Raw genomic sequence first — 15,084 nt, 5'->3', positions numbered from 1 at the left:
TCGAAGTCATATAGAGTAACACTGCACAGCAGAATGAAATAATTCTATCCTAACAAAATCCATAGGTTTACTTTCAAAAGTAAGTTCCAGTTTATTTTGGCTTTCCTGTATGTGGTAATCTCTTGTATGGCAACAATTCAGTTTGCACAGTGCATATTGGGCTCTGCTATGAAAATGTAGTCTTATAAGGATTACTGATGTGTTGGAACTTTGTTATACTTTAAAACCACATTGGTTATCTTTAAAATCCTGCTCACCACCATCAAGAGACCCTTACAAGTGACCACAACCACCCAAATTGACATTATTATTACTGAAGTTTACCTAGGCCACTGAGTTAAAATACTCAATTCCCATAAGGCTGGCCACACCAAATGTTCTTTGTGGTGTACCTTCATCTCCTAGCTGTAAATATGTCATACCAAGACCAATATTCATAACGATGCAGCCTGAGTAAACTAAGCTATTGCTTCTGAAGTGACAGAGTAGTGATCAGAAAGCGTGGAAACTCGTGGCAAAAAGGCACAGATGAGGATCAGATGTACTTCAGGTAACTATGGAAGATGGAGAAGAATGCTTGGACCTTAAATATCCAACCATGTAGAACAAACATGATATATATACATAAATGATGAAACAAATAATTGTCCATTATAGGATAATATGAGTCAAATAAAGAATTTTTCAGTCTATACGAATAAAATCAAGTATGAAAGTAATCTAAAGATGACAGACACAACCACTGTGTTGATGAGAGGAAATACAGTTCAACTGTTACAGTAGAGTACATATAACAAATGAAAATATTTAAATAAACAAGAATATGGCATACTATTATTGTAAAACAGCAGGTCATTTTTGATAGTACATCATACAATATTTACTCTCAGTTAAACCCTTCTAGTTCTTTAAGGCATTTGACATAGTTAAAACAAGTAGAGAATTTCAAATAGTTAGGATCTGTTTTAAGCCAAGAGGGAGGGTGTGAAGCTGAGGTTGAAAGCAGGATAAAAGCAGCTCGGGATATACTGGGAGTTGGCAGCGGTAGTGTGCTACATAATGTCAAAGAAACCGAAAATATATATCTACTGTACTGTAACCAGACCAGTGATGATGATGGTTCAGGAACATGGGCATTAAGGGAGGAGGAGGAACAGCAGTTGAAGCAAACTGGAGCTAGGGTGGATTTTAAGAGGAGGAGGAACAGCAGTTGAAGCAAATTGGAGCTAGGGTGGACTTTGGGGGTGTTGCTGTTTAAGGCTGGAAAATTTTGAAGTTAGTAGTAGTGCCATGCTGGTGAAGAATACTAATACCGGATAATAAAAGAGTTGAGAGTGAGATGGTATGAGCATGTAATAAGGATGACTGAGGAGGAAGAGATGAAGCAAAGGATTAGATATTGTGATCAAGTGAAGGAGGATTTAAAAGGCAACCACCGCCTTAGCTCAGTGATAGTGGAGGGATAAACAACATTAAATCCTTCTCAAGTACACTGGTGTCCTCTCCTCCACTACAGACAATGAAGATGAGTTAGCAAAAGGCAATCTGCTGGCATTAAAACCATAAGCTCAAGGGCATGTCAGGTTGAAGAGCTTTCATCTCTGGAAGTTTACAATTAAAAATTATCTTAATGAGACAACCAAGTCAAAATTCTAGACTCCAACAAGAAATCAGATGTGATTAAGTGAAGGAGGATTGAAAAGGCAACCACAACCTTAGCTCAGTGATAGTGGAGCGATAAACAAGATTAAATCCTACTTAAGTACATTGATGTCCATCACACTTTGTACCATGAGTACATTTCAAACCTGATCTTGACAAAGGATTACGGACTAATAATCCTATTTGTGTTTACACCTAACCAGGTTCCATATAGCTTAGCCACTGCATTATGATCTATCAAAAATAACAAGTCATTCAGAGAACATGTCAATTCTTTTTCAGGAGTGATCTTTTCATTACAGCAGCATCCACAAAGCCATATCACTGTGGCTGATGGAAAAGTGCAGCTGTCTCTTAATATTAGTAATTCATAATTTCCCTGATGTTACCTAGTCTACGGAAGCTGTTTTCATTAGACCATGGGCTGCATGACTTACAAAGTACATAAAGTATAGAATGATTTACCACCTTCTGAGATCACTGACATTAAGTTTTATTCCGTCACTCATGAAATGCAGCCCTACAGCTTGACAAGATTTCATCAAGCTACTTCAGCATTGTAAAAAAAAAAACTCGCTCCCAGTTACGAATTACAGAAAAAGCTAACCTCAAGTCACTAGAATTGTCACCAGGTCAAAAATGTACAAATTTGCAAACATAGAAACTACTTGGGCTGTCTATATTTTAATTGAAATGATCACTATAAGTGAACAATGGAATGCCAATTTCAAATACTGATCAGCACTGTAATACATTTTTTCTCTTTAGCTATTTTAAATGTGAATGAGATGTACACTTGCTTATAGTTCTACAATCAGCTTGTTTCCATGTCGTTGTCTGTTCCTGAAAGAAAAAATACGAGACTATTGATAAAAATCCCTCACAACCAATATTTTCAAGCTTGTTAACAAACTGCACGCTCTGAACGCTTAGGCAAACTGCCAATATTTAAGGCTTCACAAGTATACATGAGACATAATTCACTAATTCTGCTTTAATAGCAAAATTCATGCTTTAGTCTATGGAAGAGACTTATATATGTGCTGTGCATTAACCAATCACAAATACTTTTACAGTGCAAAATCAGCTGTAATGCTCACTGAATAAAGAAACGTTTTGAAATATGAAGTTCAAAAGTTTTTGTATCATTTGGTGCACTTGAGAAAAACAGGAAAAATTACCTTCATCAAACATAAATTCATCTTCATACTCCTTGAGGAACTTCTGAGAACGCTTCTCATCAACAAATAGCTGGTATACTTTTTTCACATCAGGGTATTGTTATCTGAAGGAATATAAACCTCGAGTAAATACATACAAAAGCACACAAGATTTTTATAGCTTCAAAGACCAAGATACAAAAAAAAATAATATAGAAGCAACTGGGCACAATTAAAAATAAGAAAACACAACAAGCACAGTAAATTACTGACGTGAGAAGTAAACATTCTGTCGTTAAAACAATGTCAACACCATCAATTTTTCAGGAAAGCTTACACAGTTTGTCCAGATCTTCTTCTTCTTTTAACGTGCTTTTTTCCCGTTTCAAATAAATTATTGACATTTGAATTCTCAAACGATAAAACATGTACACTACATTTCCTCACCTGTTTCTCCTTTCTCTTAGTAGCTGCTAAGTTTGCCAAGGTGATTAGCTGTATAGCATATCGCAGAGAAGTCTCGACACCAATTTTTGTAAGGACGACAAGAGCCTCGTCACTGATTTCGCAGTCTTCTTCTTCACATCTGTCAGTTAATAACATTATGAGGTAAAGAAAGCAGTGATCTTTTATGGATAAAAACCATGAGAAAAGATTAAAGAACAAGAAACAGTTATCTAGTCTTTAATACTATATACACTGACTATTTAAACTCAAGAGTTAAAAAACACAAGCAAGGGTATATAAATAAAATACACTTTATCAGAGCATTAAGTAAACCCTGAATAGTAACTCAATAATTTCAGATACTGTAAAAGATATCAAAGCAAAACTTGAATGATAAGAGGTACAGAATAAAACAATATGATGAATACAGTTAATAAATCTTACCTGAAGGTAAAACATCAACAAGTAGAAATGAAGATTACACAAACATGCTATGAATATCATAAGTCCAGGACTTAGACCAAGTTGAGGTTATTTAAAAAGTCACATATATTAAAAAATGTTTTTCAGCAAATATTTTACTCCATGCATCAGTAGCTGTATAAATAATTTTTGCGCCTCTCTCTTACGCTGCATAAATGATTCCTGTGCCTATCTCTCTTAAAGTATTACACCTGCACGATAAATATAAAATGTACTGCTTACTTTTTGTGAAAGCATACTTTACAAAAATTTACAACTACTGCACTGTTGCAATTAAATTTGTCATGTGTACATGGCCTATACTTGTCTCTATAGCAGAGGCATGCTGACAAACAAATATGAGATTCTGAAAAGGTGTGATGACTGATTGCTCAAACTCTCAGCTCGTATGTGGTGGGAAGAAACACAGTACAGTGGACTAAAAATATTAAATCCCAAAGTGAGGAGACAGTTTGGACATGTGGCAAGAGGTAAGAAACTGCCAGAAAACAAATAAATATAGAGACTGTGGGACAAAAACCTTTAAGATGGCCCAGAAAATCATGAAAATGGGGCCTAGACAAAGCTCTAAACCAGAGGGAACCCACTTCACATCTAATCCCATGAATATTAAATTAGACTTAAAAATATTAATGATGATGACATGGACTATTCGACAAGTAAAGGTATACTCGAAAGAATGTCTTGCAAGGTCACCTGATCTTGAGAATTTCTTTGATTTCCTTATCTTGGTAAGGAGACGTTTTAACGATGATCATACGATCCAGCATGTCAATGGGGATGCCGTGGGGAGAGAGATTCCTCGTCCCTCTGATGCGAGTTATTCCACGATTTGTGGCAACTATGACCACAGGGGCCATGTCGTCTTCCAAAGCTCTATTCAAGAATGAGAAACACTCTATGTCAAGCATATGAACCTGTAAAAGAGAAATAAATATTAAACCTTCATTTTGCTCAGAAAACCTCCCAGACTGCATCCTTACTTAACACTATCTAAATACAGATTCTTTCTGGGTACTCCTGAAGGATTTATTCTGAAAATGACCTGAAAATTAGAAGAAGCTGAAGATTACGGAAAGCTACGTGGGAAGCGACCAAAGGGGAACAGAAGAAACATACAGCAAGATGCAGCTGGGGGTCAAAGGGTCACTGCAAAGAACTTTCACCTCTGTTTACAGTGTACCAAGCAAAGCACACCTTTAAGCAGTACTCACATACTAGGAGCAATACATGTTTTTATGCACAAAATATTGTAAACTCTTTGATATTGTAATAATAGTTATGATCATCATCCATTTTTCAACCTCTGATATTCTGACGACAACTATAGTCGTCATCAAAAGATATCTGAATAAATTCATCACGAATCATTAAAAAGTATCATAACCAAATTGAATATGGTACTTACTCGTTATATTGATGCTTCATTTTAATTTTTAGGCCGTTTTAAACATATAATGATAAAGGTTACCTACTTTACTTTAAAATTACACCAAACTCATTAATATGACATATAAAGTTACACAGAGTGATCAAAGAAAACTGTTACTAGGCATTTTCACTCCGTGAAGGATGAGAGTTCTGGCGCTTACAGATTTTGAATGGCAACCCCTCCTCAATTTAACCACACCACTGAGTAAAAACTTGTTTACTAAAAGATACAATGTATAAAGTAAAACTTCTAATAAAATGAAAAATGATCCTACGTAATTTCATACAGAATGTAAACTAAACCTTATTTAGCTAATGATTTAAATGTACAATAACAAAACTAGCATCAAATTTTGTCATGTCCTTCTTACTGGTCTAAAACATCTGCTTAGCTGGAAAGCCAGGTGAATAAGAGCAAAAAAGGCAAAAAGTTTCAAACATCTGGGGGCAACCAAGGTTTAGTTCATGTCGTATTTTCTTCCTGACATTTCCAGTAAAATATTTTTCTCTGACCCAAATTAAGAAATTCTTGTCAGCAATTTAAAATTCTTATGAAGTTTAAATTAACATTCAATTCTGGTTAGCAAACTTAAATTGTTACAAAGTTCCAATTAACATTCAATAAAAACTGAGTACATTTATCAATGCATACTGTGCAATATGACAATCAGTTCCACATTCAATAAAGTACAAACAAACAACTGAAACTATTACATTCTTTTTCTTTTACCTGTTGTAGGAATGAGTTCACTTTCTATTCACGCCATTATGACATTCTTGATTGATTGATTGATTATGAAATTTAGGTCTTGAAGACCAAGTGCCGGAACAACTTAACCTTACTTTAAAAAGCAATGGTACAGTGATGCAGTACTAAACGTATCACCATCAATCAGTTATGCTAATTACTGTATCATCAAACAACTATTTTTATGCTTCAACTATACCACAATGTCATTAGCATTTCAGCAAAAAAATTGAAATAAAAGTATGAATAACATTACCCCTGGCCGTTTAACTTGTCACCATTGGCCCCAAAACCTTGTGATGCAGAGAGTCCCTGTGAAATTCAGCCACACGGGTTCCGTGGCTTTCCTGTGCCATGTTTTCCACAAATCTCCAGCCTCCCTTCTCAGAGTTCTCATCCAAGTAGGTCCTGGTCTTTCAATTCTTCTGGTGCCCTAAGGTGCCCAGTTGTATAGTTGTATGACTCTAAAAGCGAATTTTAAAAATCTATTAACATACTCACCTCATCTATGAACAAAACCCCAGGTACAAGTTCAGCTTTGCCTTCCTCTCTCCACTCTGCCACCTTCGCATTGATCTGCTGCCTAACTTCACCTTTAATTTCACCTGTGTCACCTGTTTGTAAAAAAAACAAAACATACAGTACTAATGCACAAACTTTTTCTTGAAAACTGGTAAAAGGTTGAAAACATGAAACAATACTACTTGTAAAATAAAAACAGATTTTCCAGCACTAATTTGCAGCATCTACTAACGAGTGAACAGCTCACCCGAGAAAAGGGCGAGAAATCCCTGTGTCCGGTTGTTGATGACATCGATCTCATGTAAGGTAACTGTATGAACCACTTCCTTTCGTTTCTGTAATTCACCCTCCGGACACTGGACAAACCTGAAATAGAGCATGATGATGAACACGGTTACCTTTGCTCGTGCCTGATGTACAAAGACCTGGAATAGAATAAAATAGAGAATTTAGGCTAAAGGCCAAGCACTGGGACCTATGAGGTCATTCGATGCTGAACGGGAAATTGACAGTAAGGTTTTAAAGGTGTAACAAGAGGAAAATCTTGCAGTTACACTATGAAACAATTTTTAGAGAGGGTAGAAAGTCAAATGGAATCAAGTGAATATGAATGGAGGTAGTGTAAAAGGAATGAAAGAGATTGCAGCTACGGGCTGAAGGGATGCTGCAAAGACCCATAAATAATGTCAACATTGCACCACATGATGTGCACTGACGGCACTACCTCCCTACAGGGAATGCAAAATACTGGAGCATCACAATTAGAAAAATGGTTTATTGTAGAACAACACACCATCATACATAAAGTAGATTTAAACTCGCAAATCATTTACGGCTCAGGCAACATATTTTTTACTAAAAATTCACAAAAGTTTACAGAAGCAAAAGATTAGGTGGTCTGATAAAGTGAAGGAGGATTTGGAGAAGGGCAATCTACAAGAGAAAGTTACTTTTGATGTAAATGGCTGAAGGTGCATCAAGGCAACTGGCCCCTTAGCTTCAGGATTGCAGTGGGGATGAAAAAGAAGAGTTCATGAAAATTTAGTTCTAGTTATATGACACTTTTAATAACATCATACTTATCTACCTAAATTCAAGAAGCCAGAGAAAATATCCCACTACAACAGTAAGAACCTGTTGATTTACCTCAAACAAAAGATTTTCCTACCCACAAAACAGAAGTCTTCCCAAGAGAAAAATTGATGCAAACATCAAAAGGCATTCTTTTTAACAGCAAACCTTGTCTGTGGTCCTGTCGCGTCGTAATCTCTGGCACGTGTGAAAGAACGCCCTAGTTTTGTAATCTTTCCAGTGGCCTTGTCAATAGTTATAACATCACCAGCTTGTACCTGTAAAAATGTATGGTCGACTACTGTACTCCAAAATCTGGTCAATCACCACACAATAAAATAAATTGGCCTAAACACTATTAAAATGCCCCACATAAGAGACCATGCCCTCAACAAGCCTAATATTCCTGAACCGAGAAGGCGCAGGAACTCATTTATTATGTAAGCATGAGTCAACTGCATGTCATATACAGAAAGACTACTATACTACAAAATATTGAATATATTCAAATATGAAAAACATATTTCTACCATGACAATATGTAAACAAAAGCAGGAAAATATTAGCTGCTTACAACCAACAATGATGTATCAAGTCATGAACTTCTTTCAAAAATTTTGGAGATGGGCTACCACTCTCAGTAATGAATGTTGAGTGAGCCAAAAAAGTTCTTTATTCTTTCTAAAATTCAATAATCAAACGTTATCATAAACAAACCTACAGAATTAATACTGTACTCTCTGAATATCTAGAATTACCTAACATCTGACTTATGGTAGTAAAAGTCACCTGACAGTTTCGTCTCCAAAAAAATATGCCAACAACCCTTGGTTAACAAGTGCGAAAATGAAACTTTCATCAATATTTTTATTATATTATTCAGAAGATGAACCTGATTCATATGGAACAAGCCCAAAGGGGCCACTGACTTGCAATTCAAGAGTCCAAAGAATCTGGTGTTCATCTGAAAGAGGTAACAGAAGGTAATTGGATATATTATACAGACAGAACTGATCAGTTATCAAAAAAGAAAAAATAAATTAACAAAAAAAAAAAATATATAAAATGCAACTAAATTATTAAATTACTATACCGAATCATGCAAACCATTTACCTTTTCTTTCGTAAGAGCTTCAATCAGCTTGTTACCAAGATCATAAATGGTCTCCATTTCTGTGGTTTTCAGGGTCAGCTTTCCTACTTTGGCGCCAGTGCCAGTTGCGGGTCTGTCAATCTGGACTTCCACAACCTCACCTTCAATTATCTCCGTCTCTTCTTTGATGCGAACACCAATAGACCGACGGAATGCCTGTGTCAACACCTCTGTCTTGGACATACCCAAACTGAAAGGAGATACACCTCTTGCACTGCATCTCATATGCAAATATATCCGTAACACTATACAGTATAACATTAAACATAGATTGTATAATATTGCCACACTATTTATACTATACACAGCACTAAAGCCATCTTATAAAAAACAAAGGTTTATATTATAAATGTTATTAAACATGCAATTGCCTCCTTCACAAAAATACTGTATTTTCGTAACAGTAATCTTGGCTTAAACAAACAAAAGCTGAATACATTACAGAGCTTTCAAATAAAATTGCACTGTACAGTTACTATACATTTTTACTCTGTACACTCTAAAAAATCTAGGTACTGTACAATACTAACCTGTATATTTCTGTTGCGGAAATTGCTGTAAATGGTGTGTCTGGACCTAACGACTGAGCCAATCCCATGGCTATGGCAGTTTTTCCAGTACCTGGCTGGCCAGCTATAAGGACAGCTTGACCAGCCAGTTTCCCTTCTTTAATCATACTCTGTACCACACCAGCTGCTCGCCTTGCCTGCAATACACAAACCACATGAATTTTGTTGAATCCCCTTTCAAGAAAATAAATCTCTAATTATTAACTTCAATTAAATTATTTCATAATGCAATGAAATCACTTTTAACCCGAAAGGAAAACCAGAACAATACCATCATCACCTATAGCTTGCTATTACAAAATAAAAAATGACACTTCAGGATAATCCGTCTCTTGCAGAAAGAGCAAAGTACAGATCTAAAGACAAATCTACAGCTTGAACAGAATTTATATTGAAAATCCCTGGTCACAAAATTTACAAGGGAGAATCTATGAAAGGTTAATTAATGCCGAAGGAAGATACCACTGCAAATTACTGCCAAAAAGCAATGCCTGGAGTATATCTGAGCACATAACAAATACAGTACAAGAGGCGTTGTTTACGGACAGCTGAAGTAAAGAGGGCTTAAACACGAGATTACTCAAGGATCAATGATACCACAAATGACTTTAAAAATTACTCTACCAATCTGCTTTTCCACTATCCACCATACTTGGTAGCAACTTGAGGCTCCTTAGTCATGAGAATTTTTTCCCCTATTAAAGTGTTGTCATTAATTTGTAAGAGCCTTCTACTCCTAATCTGAATAGGCAGAGGAACACTGCTTTATCATCTGACCTGACAAATTCTCGCTACCTGCTGACACATCCAACCCCCAACCCCTGTTGTTGGGGGCCTTGGTTAGTCATACCTTCTAAAGGTGGCCAACTATGTTCAATAATTCAACATAAAATTTTAAAACTCCACTTAAGAGAGTTTATTTCTAAAATTCAATGACATGGAAGCTTCTTACAGTCAATACAGAAAAAAGTATGTCTTTATGGAAAGTTAAATTTAAAAGCATGTCTTTAAGGAAAGTTAAATTAAATGTAAAGGTGAAATCTGAAGATTATTGATGCTCTTGCAATCAAGTTACATTATGGGATCAAGACCAGTGATAAAACTATTTAAAATGAAAAAAACAGCTAACATAAACACCATAAAATGACAAAGCTATCAGACAAAACCTATAAATTCACTCAATCAAACAAGGAGGTAGCTTAAGGAACATAATTTTAATAAATATATAAACTTATGAGAAAAAAATAACCAACCTACAGCAAAGCAACCTGAAAACAATTCACATATTATTGTATTACACTGACAGAATCATACATTTAATCTTACTTTGTTATATAAAGGATTACAATACAGTATCATGGTGCAATAAAAATTCAACCACACCTTATTTTCTGGCAGTGATGTTCTACTCCAAGCTCCAGTGAATACTAACCACCTAAAATTATTCAAGCATTTTACATTTTAATCTAAATACTGTAATATGGTGACTAAAATGTTAAGCAATTTATGAAAAAGCAATTTTCAGTGTTCGAAACATACCTTGATTTGTCCAACCATTCCTTGGGCAGATGGTTTGGCATTTAAATCATCCGTCAGACCAAGACCCCGGATATGAGAGTGAGCGCCAATGCGCTCTATCCTTGTCACTTCATGTTCTTCACCTGTTAGGCTTACCTGAAAGAAAATAATGTTATCTGAATAGCAATAACTGACTCTTTTGATGACTTCAAACATGTCCCGCATTACAATGTTATTAAGAGATACATAGTGTACAGTACTAAGACTAATTAGAGATATCATCAGAGTATAAAAACCCTCATGGGAACAGAGATATAAGGAAAGTTAATCTGTAACATAAGTTTTTTACAAAGGAGTTTCATGGTAATTTTTGATACACTAGCCCTGGTCCGGTAGAGTAAGATTCAGGTTAAACAGGTTCAGCGGAAACCTACATAAAGACTATTAACAACTGTACAGGGGGAATGATACTCATTTGGATAAAATATAGTTATGTTAAGACTGAGGTTTCTCTGGTAGGAAGAAAAGCCAAGAAAACTTTGTCGCTCATACATTCACATTTGCTGAACAGTAGTTCTCTTAGGATATTTTCCCAACTGTATCACCCTGGATTCCCAGTGATTTAACTCTAAATTTTATGTTAGGGAAAAACATGAAAAATACACGGAATTTCACTGATAGTTATTATAATAGATCATTCAAGAGTACCACAAAATAATCAAAAGCACCCTGGTTTCAGATACAGTTAAGTATAGTATGCCGTAAGGTATTCACAAAAAAGGCTCCCCTGAGGATCCATCTTCATCACTGAAAGTTAGCAAAGCTCAACACTTCCATGCTCAATTAAAGAATATATGAAGAAACAGCAACACATTTACAATGCACTGGAAATTTGGTAACAGTCAATTAAGTCTTCAATGGTGTATGTATACTAACGACTGACATAAAAAATACCTATCTATTTCCATCTAGTCTGGTGGGGCAGAGCATCCCATGTGAGGTTAGGTTAGGTGAGGAAGTACAGTATTTCTAGCATGTGCCACTTTGTCTCTTTTCAGTTTAACATATAGTGAGATGAAAACCTTGAAGCAAAATACAACAAATGGTGATGGTCCTAACCAGTCATTCTCATTTTCTTTAACCTACACCCTGACTTTCCACTGAGGTTCCTCCACATTTTTACTTGGGCATGGACAAGACATAATGTCGGCTTAAAGAACAGAAACCATACAAGAGGCCTATCTTGAGCAGTTGGAACAATAAAGGCCTTCATTACACTTCACATCCTTGATGAAAAACTGGTTTGTTATACAATTAGACTGCCAATCATGCTTTGTTGCTCAATTTACTAGCCTTGTCCAGGCCCATTTACCCAGAAATAGTAGTCTGAACACCGTTCAAAAATGCTCTTAAGGTAAATGAAGATCTTTAGCATAGGCAAGCCAAAGCTAATCACCAAAAGTAATGCTAAGCTGTATTCATTAACTCATGCCAAGTCCAAAATATGTATTCACTTAGCTGGAACATGGACTCTCCCTCCCAAATAAGCTGTGACCTCTCACGCTACATTCTACCCAAACTGGCAACATGCCAAGGACACAAAACTCTTCAGTTCTTGTCAAATTTTACCATCCAGATTGAACTTTGGCCTCCAGGCACACTAAACTCACCAACTTTGCATAGGCTAGGTAGAAGGTAGGCTATTCTAACTTAGCCTAGCCTAAGCCACTTTAGCTGCCATAGATTGCCTTTGGTAAAGTTTTAATTTAATACCAGCACCAATCTAATGAGTGCCGCGTTCAGTGCCAGCCCCACTGGAATGAATGGCAAATCTATAGACAAAAGATGGTAAGTATCTTTGTAACAGTAAACTTGCAAAAAGAGTTTCATAAGTAAAACTAACGAATACTACCACGCCCCTTTGATTTGGTAACTATCAGTTTACAAGCAAAATGGGAACGTGTTAATAGGCTATCAGCACCCTGGAGATGAATGTAAAAACATTAATAAAAGATGAGAAATATCTTAAAAATAAACAGAAGACATAAACATACACAAAATCACTGACAGAAGGTGGTAAATATTTCAGTCGTCGACTGGCCAGGACCAGGCTGCGGTAGTAGTCTTCAGTTTTACCATTTCGTAGCCTAGAGCAGGTGTTTCGTACCAATCACGTTAAGGAGACATAAGATCACAGAAAAAATACCCCAACACCATACAACAGTTTGAAGTAGAATAATACCCGGCATTGTCTAGCCTATGTTACCGTAGGTTAAAAAAAAATGGCTAGCCGGGCTGGTTAGCCACAGGACGTAACCATGAGTAGCTTAATAAAAACTAGCCAAGGGTAGACATAACTGTTTAAACTTGGGATAATATGCAAGAGAATGCATCTGCTCGATTTCCATCCTTCACGGACATGATCAGGCTTAAGATTTGGGGAGGAGGGAGGGGGCCAAAGAGACTCATAACAGGCATGTGTTCCATGGCAACGGAGCATGGCAGATTAAAACCTCTTCCTGAAGTTCTACCAAAGGATAAATTACTCAAATGATAACTAAAAAATCAACATTTAACTCTCAATTGATACGGAGCTTCCACAAAACTACAATATCTCATATTATAACGTGTAAAAACCCGTATTGAACACTTACTGCCGCCATCTCGAAGGTACTTGTAAACAAACAAATCTCCGTGATGACTCTTCTTCTTCTTCTTCTTCTTTCTTTGGTCAAAACGTCGAAACATAATGTGTAAAAATTATTTTAATTAATTTGTTAGTCTGTATCAGAGGAGATGCGTTTAAAATGAAATTGTAGGCTATCTAAAAGAGGAGATTTTTATATTATGCGGTGTACGATATACTGTGAAAATCAAAAGATGAATTAAACAGTCAGCTGCAACTTTCATTTTAAGATAAAGCTGAAGACTTCTAACGCAACCCTCTGTTTCGGTAACTAACAGTTTACGCGCAAAATAGGCACTGTGCTAAGTACTAGCCTCTTGGGGATGAGCTTAAAATCATAAACAAAAAAACGGTAAATATATTAGATTAACCAAAGACATAAACATTAGCAAAAACATAAATTAAAGGCAGTAAATATGCCAGTCTTCAACTGGCGGGAACAAGGCACCAATGTTGCATCTCTACAAACGCATACACATCCACATCAAATCTATCAAATCAAATTTGATGTAATTTTTTTATTTATTATTTTGTATTTGCTTTATTTGTTTCAGTTGCTTGTTTATCTTTTTTCCTGTTTCTCTTTTATGTTCATTCTTTACTTCTCAAATTCTCTTTCCGTACTTTGTTGTTGGGCTTGTTGCACTGCGCTTCTCCATATGTGCACATTCTCGCCCACACAAACACGTACACATACATGCATGCATGAGAGAGATAGAGAGAGAGAGAGAGAGAGAGACAGGGAGAGAGATCTAGTTATGACCAACTTAACCAGAAAAGAAGATAATGGTAAAAAGATCTGTTTCCTACTGATTACGAGGTAGGCCTGTAGTTATTTGCAGTTTACTCTCTCTCTCTCTCTCTCTCTCTCTCTCTCTCTCTCTCTCTCTCTCTCTCTCTCTCTCTCTCTCTCTCTCTCTCATGTTCATAGAAACTATCTACAGTTTCAAGGCAATGCTCGTTGCATTACCCATATAAATTATTTTTCGTGTTCAGTAAAAGAATTTTCTGGAATACATATTATATGTGTATACACACACACACACACACACACACACACACACACACACACACATATATATATATATATATATATATATATATATATATATATATATATATATATATATATATATATACTATAAAGTCTTGGTTACTATCCTAAAACAATTCACAATGCGTTTTAATAATTTATTCATATCTTCAAGTATTTATTATTAGTAATTTATTGGTTTTTACCTCCTTTCTCCTTTCTTGATAACTGGTCTCTTCTTTATGGATTTTCCATTATCATCTGTAACTTCTTTCTAATGAACGCCTAAATTTCAAGTCAGTGGCCCCTGCGGGCTTGTTCCATACCAATAAGGGTTTTTCTTCTTCTTCTTCTTCTTCTTCTTCTTCTTCTTCTTCTTCTTCTTCTTCTTCTAATAATAATAATAATAATAATAATAATAATAATAATAATAATAATAATAATAATAATAATAGTAAAAACCTTGAAAAGCTTTATTCATTTTGGTTTAAAAATGCGTTTTTCTAGTCTCATAGAGACAGGCACACGGAGAGAGCGAATAATCTCTTGTGACTCTGATATGCAGCCAAGCGATCAGAAATATTTGGCTTTATTTCGAGCG

General features: G+C 35.7%; 1 protein-coding gene across 1 annotated transcript; it reads right to left on the bottom strand.

Annotated features, from left to right (window-relative positions):
• Positions 1-2,330: 2,330 nt before the first annotated feature.
• rept (RuvB-like helicase 2 rept) lies at positions 2,331-13,505 on the bottom strand. The gene is given in 12 exon segments (XM_067125488.1): positions 2,331-2,505; positions 2,844-2,937; positions 2,939-2,947; positions 3,270-3,408; positions 4,449-4,669; positions 6,433-6,545; positions 6,701-6,819; positions 7,693-7,802; positions 8,639-8,867; positions 9,208-9,383; positions 10,786-10,920; positions 13,419-13,505. Coding segments are annotated over 12 exon segments (1,383 nt in total). The 5' UTR covers positions 13,428-13,505; the 3' UTR covers positions 2,331-2,476.
• Between the last annotated feature and the right edge of the window lie 1,579 nt (positions 13,506-15,084).

The sequence above is a fragment of the Macrobrachium rosenbergii genome, chromosome 23, assembly GCF_040412425.1.
Source record: "Macrobrachium rosenbergii isolate ZJJX-2024 chromosome 23, ASM4041242v1, whole genome shotgun sequence".
Taxonomy (NCBI): Eukaryota; Metazoa; Arthropoda; class Malacostraca; order Decapoda; family Palaemonidae; genus Macrobrachium; species Macrobrachium rosenbergii.
This window is presented reverse-complemented; position numbering and strand designations above follow the sequence as displayed.